Genomic DNA, 7,600 nt, shown 5'->3' on the forward strand with positions numbered 1-7,600 from the left:
CCTTTCATACCTGGTCTTTATTATGTTGAAGTACTTCCTTCTATTCCTGCTTTGTTGTGTGTTCTTACATGTAAGGGTGTTGAATCTTGTAAAATGCTTTTTTGCATCAATCGAGATGATAATGTGGGTTTTCTCCCTTCATTGTCTTACTGGGATATATTACATGGATTGACTTTTGAAAATCGTTTGATAGTCTTCACATACTAGTTCTATAATGCTCTCCTTCCTCTCTCTTTCTCTCTCTCTTTATATATAAACTAATATATATACATAATGTAATTTGCTGTCATTCAAAGGGTTATCCTGTAGGAAAGAGAGTATTCAGTGTGTTGTATCATTTGACCCAAATTTAAGACAGAAAACATCCATAATAACTTTAAATCAACACACTTCCATCCCTCTTGACTACACCCACAGTCAGGGCCTTGTCCATCTCCTGTTGGCAACTCATAAGCATCAACTGAAAGGGTCCCCTGCCTCCACTTTGCCTCTTTTCAGCCCTTCTTCAACACCATTGCCAAAGAGATCTGCGTAAAATAATAACTTAAATACATCGCCAAGGTTTTCCGCATAGTGATTTGGGTGTCAGTGAGACTCCACTGTGTATGGATTGAGTGGCCCAGATCAGAGAAACAGTGCCTCTCTCATGGAGGAAACAAGTCAGTGGTCTGAGGTATATGTGTTGGTTCCAGTCATGGGCAGAAGCTTTTGGGCTCCTGCTTCATCACACCAAGGGCATGGACGACATTGTCATGAGAAAGGATGACCCAGAGCTCCAGACATAGCATCCGCCTTATAGTCAGAGGATGGAAGACGTGAATTATAAACATATAGATGCAAATTTTATGTACTTCAGAAAAAATAGCCAAATCATCTCCATCTTGGAATTCACCACCACTTGGATCAGGAGAAAGAAATTTACTCAAATCTTTCAATCTCCTTGTGCTGCCTTCCATTCCTGGCCCTCCAAAGTTAGCCATTATTGTGAACCTATAAGTTCAATGCTGTTCTTTCCTGACAACATAAATATAGAACTGAACAAATTGATTCTAGAACAGGAGGAATCATGTCAAAGAATATCTAAAGGACTTCCGAGAAAGAAGCAGCAGCAGGAGGAACATGTCCTGCAAAAATCTACATCCTTTTGGGGCCGTCCTTGTGGCACAGTGGTTAAGTTCCTACAATATGCTTTGGTGGCCAAGGGTTTGCCGGTTCGGATCCTGGGTGCAGACCCGGCACTGCTTGCCAAGCCATGCTGTGGCAGGTGTCCCACATATAAAGTAGAGGAAGATGGGCATGGGTGTTAGCTCAGGGCCGGTCTACCTCAGCAAAAACAGAGGAGGATTGGTGGCAGATGTTAGCTCATCGCTAATCTTCCTCCAAAAAAAAATCTAGATCCTTTTACACCTAGTAATTGACCAGTTGTATTTCCAAGTATCCAAAAGAAAAATAAGAAAGGAAACTCGAATGGCTTCAAATCTATTAAAAAGTGACTGGAACTCATTAGCAGCTGGGAAATGCAAATTAAGATAAATGGCATAGATTTAACGCACCCATCAAAAACGAGGAAGGATGAGGAAAACAGGGACTCCTACACGGCTGGTTGTGTTTTATTGTTACAATGACACTGGGAGAAAAGTGGCCAGATGGGTGGATGAAGAAGGAAGAATTGAAATGATGCAGATGTTCACCAAGAACAGTCAAAAGCCAGAATGATATATAGTAAGAGCAATTCACCTCCCGTGCTCGTGGAAGTTACAAATGTGACAGCCCAGATCCACGGAGACTTAGTGAAGAAACTGGAAGAGCAGAGACAAGGGTCAGCATGGCAGTCAGTACCATGGTCACTGCAGCAGCTTGTCGACGGCCTCTGTGCCATGTAACCAGGACACGCTAACAGGGAGGGCTTTAGCTTACAGTTGAGTAGTATTTGGCAAAGAGGCAGAAAGATACAATGAAAGGACCCTCCATGAAGCAAGGTTAATATGAAAATTAATAAAATTAATTTTTAAATGAGGAAAACTGTGTCTTTCTACTCAGAAATGCATTTCTAGATATACAGTTTAGAGAGAAAAATGTTCATTGCACAGAGTTCATTACTGAAAGAAGAACCTGAACAAGAGAATCAGTCTCTCAAATGACGATTCCACAAGTAAATTGGGGCATATTTGTGCGACGTTTAAAAGAAATAAAGTAAATGAACTAGAATACGCAAGGACTGGGGTCAGGTGATCGAGACCCTCGCAGACTCAGTTTTGACTGAGGGCTGGAGAGCTGACAGAGCCCTGAGACAGGACACTGAAGGGGTATTCCTGGCCTTGCCAGCTGAAAGCCAACTGCTTCACCAGCCTCCTGTGTTAGTTACTAGGGCGACCATGACAAATTAACACAGAGTTGGTAACTTATAACCACAGGAATTTATTCTCTCATAGATCTGGAGGATAGATCTCAAAAATCAAGCTGTTAGCAGGGCCTGCTCCCTTGGAAGCTCTAGAAAACATTCTTCCTTTTCTCTTCGTAGCTTCTGGTGGCTCCCGGCATCCTTGGCATTGCTCTCCCTGTAGCTGCCTCACTCCCATCTCTGCCCCAGTCCTTCCATGCCCTTCCTCCTTGTGTTTCTGTGTCTTTTCCTCTTCTTATAAGGACACTGGTCATTGGATTTAGGGCCCATCTAATCCAGGAGGACCTCATCCTAAAGAATTCAATAGGAAAGGTCCTATTTCCAAATAAGGCCACATTCTGAGTTTCCAGGCAGACATTTTGAGGGGACACACTAACCACCCTGGTACAGTGAGGTTCCGCAGGCCTCAAGGGAATCTATATTCTGCAGGTGCTGAGTGAACTGTCCTATTTATGTTGAGTAGGTCCATTTGGTTCATGTTTTGAATCAATTGTAGTGTATGCCTGTAATTCTCTCTGCTTGTTTTCTCAGTTACTGAGAGACCTGGTAAAATAGCAACCAGGATTTGGGTGTACGCATTTCTTTTGAATTCTGTCAGTTTTTACTTTATATATTTTAAATCTTAATGAGTTGCATACAAATTGAAATTTTTCACATCGTCCAGTAGGACTGAACATTTTCACTATGAAATGTCACTTTACAAATATCCTCTCTCTCCTGAAATCTACTGTGTCTAATAATTATTGAGCCATATCAGCCTTCTTTATCTTAGAATATTCATGATGCAAGTTTCTCCAGCTCTGTACATTCATACTTTCTGTTTTCATATTAAACATATATCACCTTTATACATTGGATCTGGGTTATATACAGTGTTACAGTATTTTGTTTTAATAGATGTATTTACTTGATCTGCACTGAGTGTAGGGCCAAAATGAAGAGGATCCAAATGGCCAAACTGAGAGGATTTCAGCACGACTGAGTCATAACCGTAACAGATGCTTAGAAAGAGCTGCTCTGCTGCCCAAGCACTGACTTCCCACCACGTCCCTCTTCCTCTAGCAACATGCGAGGACACGGGGCAGGACGGAGTAGGAGGAGGAGGAAGGGCTGTGGGCCAGGAGGTCACAGCTGCTGCCCTGGGGACACCGTTAGAGGAGGGGCACTGGATCCCTCTCAGTTGTCCGCGCTTCTCTCCTGCGGTCTCCCCCGCTGCTCCCCGAGGGCCTTCAGGCTTCCTGCCTCCCCGTCTTGGGGTGGAGGATCAGAGGAAGATTGGCCACAGGACTGCAGCTTCCTGGGACCCAGGGAGATGGGAGTCCCAGAGCACTGCAGAAGTCAGGTCTCACCTAATTGGCCATTTGAGGCCTCCAGTCCCAGCTGTGCCAGGTGGAGAGGTCGTCCCCAGCAGAGTGACCCCATGGTGCAGGCACCTTGACGTGCCACCTCACTGATAGGACATGACCTAGAAGGGCAGATGAGCAAGCTTATCCCCTCCTCTGCTGCCACCAAGACCCAGGAGCTTCCTGCAGCCAGGTCCTGCAGCAGCCGGCGGACTCTCACAGGGGCCCCAGGTACCTTCCTCTGCTCCCTCCCTACACTCACTTTGCTGCACAGAAACCCACAGCAGAACAGAGAAGGGGTAGGTCCTCAGAGCCACCTCTTATCATCATGGGCCAGGAGCCTGGGTGACCCTGGGAGAGCAGGTCCTGGCTGTGTGGCCTTGGGGGAATCTCGACTCTCCCCTGGAATAGCTAAGTCCAAGGCAGCCACCTGGCAGGGCTACCAGGAGTTGAAGAGACCATATGCATAAGGGAGGCAGCAGGCTTGTGGTATACAGTAAGCACTCAGGGCTTGCTCTCAGCAGCTGAAGTGATGTCCACTCTCCCACCCAGCCACCCTGATCCTCAGCTTCAAGGTCACTGAACTTAATCTGTAAACAGGTTCTGACGGAGCAGGTGGCTGGGGTTGAGCACCTGCATTGCTAACCAGCTCCCAGGTGTTGATGATGGCCCTGGTCCCCGGAACACCCTTTCAATACAGAGGATTAGGACTGAAGGTCAGGACAGGCTGTGTTGCCATTTCAAGGGTCACAGGGTCACCCAGCTCTCCTCCGTCACCTTCAGCACATTCCTCAGGCTCCGATTAAAGGCTGGTTCATTTCACTGATGCCCGTGGACAGCCCTGGCTCATCTCAGCAAGCTGGAGATCCCTGCCTGTTCATTTTTGAGAAATGAAACAGGGAACTTGTCACTGGGGGTGGAAATTCCTATTTCTTTCAGCTTCCCACTGACACAAGCTGTGTAGTCACTGTTATCAGGCTGAGGGTTTGTCAAGAGAAATTGTCCAGAAAAATTGACTGCAAAACCATTAAACTCAAAACCTTTGAGTTCACAGTAGGAAAATCTGCTACTTAGTGTATGGTGATGGACAGGTGGGCCACTCTAGCCAGCAATGCCCCCATTATATGTGAGTCAGCCCTGGGGAGGGACAGAGGGGGTCCCCTGAGAACCGCCAGCAGGATGCAGAGCAGACCCCTTCTGCCGCCCTCCCCACCCACGGTGTTGTCAGCACAGCAGCTTCATGAATCACTCTTGGTTACCAACTTATTACCCAGTGCACAGCCCTGCTCCCAGCCCTCTGAAGGGTCTGTGCTCACACAAAGACAGGGAGCAGAAAGAGTTGAGGGAATCCCAGATGGGACAAGACAGAAGCCCAGCTCTCCCTGGCTGCAAATGGAAAAGGATTCTGTGGCCTACAGCACTGGCCCCTGAGGGGATTTGTGGAGCATGGGGTGTGGGGCAGCAGTAACAACGAGGGAGGGGACATGCCCATATCGTCAATGTGTCACATCCCTGTCCTGCTGCTTCACAGACCCTGGAGCTGGGCTGCCCGTGATTTATCTAACAACTGACATTGGCAGGAGCCACCTGAGGTCCTCAAGGTCACAGAAGATCCGCTAATGGACGGCCACTGTGCTCTAGACTCTAGACAGTGATGCTGGGATGGAGCTCAGGGTCTGCAGGGGACACACAGGCAGCACCCACATTAGCATGGCAAGGGCTGATCCCTGCCCTCCTCCAGCCTGTTCTGGAGATGGAACCATCACCAGTTGAGTCCTGGTGGGAGGGAGGCACTTTATAACATTTGTGGAATTAAAGAATTAGTAAAGTCAGTCACAGAAAGTGCAGGATTAGATACTTGATCAAGTTCTGGAAATGGCACATCTCAGGAGCATCCTGGTGGGGAGGGAGAGCATTTCCTAATGAAGGACCAACAGGGGGCTGCAAGGCCGTTCTTACACTGCAGACTCTCAGCTCTGCATCCTCCTGGCAACAGCTGAGAGTCCTACAGAGGGAGAGAGTGCGTGCTCCAGGCACATCTATGAATTAGTGAATCAGAGGAAGTGTGTCCCTTTCAGGTCAGTCTGGGCTCATCTGGAAGAACAACTGGCCAGCTGCTGGCCTCTTGCTCAGGGGACAGCAAGAAACCAGAGTCCCTCTGCTCCATGGGAGGTGTGACCCTGTGACCCTGCTCCCCCTGTCTCCGGCCCCCTCTCTGCCCTGTGTCATCTGGCTCAGGATGCCACCCCACAGAGATGGAAACGTCTCAGCGGTGCCTTTGCAGGAGTTTGTGCTGGAGGGGTTTGAGGGTGGCCTGGAGACCCAGGCCCTGCTCTTTGCTGTGTTCCTGGCCCTGTACCTGGGGACCGTCCTGGGGAACCTCACCATGGTCGTGGTCATCACCCAGGATGCGCGTCTGCACTCCCCAATGTACTTCTTCCTCAAGAACCTCTCCTTCCTGGACCTGTGCTACTCATCGGTCATCGCCCCTAACGCCCTGGCCAACTTCTTCTCCTCGTCCAAGGTCATCACCTTTCAGGGCTGTGCCACCCAGCTCTTCTTCTTCTCCCTGCTGGGCACCACCGAGGCTTTCCTCCTGGCCGTGATGGCCTATGACCGCTTCATGGCCATCTGCAGCCCCCTGCGCTACCCCATCACCATGTGCCCCTCGGCTTGCACCCGCCTGGTGCTGGGCACGTACTGTGCAGGCTGCCTCAACTCCATCGTGCAGACCGGCTTCACCTTCAGCCTCCCGTTCTGCAGCTCCAACCACATCGACCACTTCTTCTGTGACGTGCCCCCCCTACTCCGGCTGGCCTGCACCAACACAGCCCTCAACAAGCTGGTCATGTTTGGCATCTGTGGGCTCATTATTGTGGGTACCACACTAGTGGTCCTTGTCTCCTACAGCTACATCACAGTGACCATCATGAGGATGCAATCAAGAGCTGGGAGACACAAGGTCTTCTCCACCTGTGGCTCCCACATGATGGCCGTGTCCCTCTTCTATGGGACTGTCTTTGTCATGTACGCCCAGCCGGGAGCTGTCGAGTCCATGAAACAGGGCAAAGTGGTCTCTGTCTTCTACACCCTGGTCATCCCGATGCTCAACCCCCTCATCTACAGTCTGAGAAACAAGGATGTGAAGGAGGCCCTGGGGAGGCTGAGGCCGAAACACACAGCCAAGTGAAGAAGGATGGTCAGAGAGACACAGGGTCCTGGGGGGCAGGACAAGAGGGCTCCAAGGAAGGAACTGGGTGGGGATTGAGGAAATCATATCTCACTCTTCCATTCACTCTTTCATCCATCCTTTCATTCAACCCTTTTTGGAAGCATATCAGGGACTCAGCATTGCAAGTGTGAGATGCAAAGATGAAGAAGGCATGTTCTTTGCCACCCGACACCTAATGGTCCAGATGGAGCAAGACCCTAATCTTGAAGTTTGGGTAATCCACAGCGTTGCTGTTCCTCCTCCTCTTCCTCCATTCACTGATGCTCACCACCTCTGCATGCAGCACAGGGCACCTGCTCTCCTGCTTCCGATGCTCCTGTCCCAGGGTTCTCCCCTTAGCCACCAGCTGGGAGCCCCAGATAAAACAACAAGAATGCCTGATATCCAAAGTTCATCTGACCCTTTACCACTCAGTCTGTCCGGTGACAACGTCCTGACTCCTTGTGACCAGAGCAAATGGTGCCTTGTCGGCACAGACATCTCTGAATAACGATGAAGTTTCTGGTGGCTACAGCAGACAGCAGGGGGATGGGAAGACGTGTAGTCTCCTGGGGGAGAGCACAGCTCCCGGGCCCTCTGTCCCACACTCCCTGAGAGCCCGGACCCTCAGGCTTGAGTTGCCCA

At 49.6% G+C, this 7,600-nt stretch overlaps 1 protein-coding gene across 1 annotated transcript; it reads left to right on the forward strand.

Moving 5' to 3' along the window:
- Positions 1-5,983: 5,983 nt before the first annotated feature.
- OR9S23B (olfactory receptor family 9 subfamily S member 23B) lies at positions 5,984-6,934 on the forward strand. The gene is given in 1 exon segment (NM_001391292.1): positions 5,984-6,934. A coding segment is annotated over 1 exon segment (951 nt).
- The last annotated feature ends 666 nt before the right edge of the window (positions 6,935-7,600 follow it).

The sequence above is a fragment of the Equus caballus genome, chromosome 6, assembly GCF_041296265.1.
Source record: "Equus caballus isolate H_3958 breed thoroughbred chromosome 6, TB-T2T, whole genome shotgun sequence".
Lineage (NCBI taxonomy): Eukaryota > Metazoa > Chordata > Mammalia > Perissodactyla > Equidae > Equus > Equus caballus.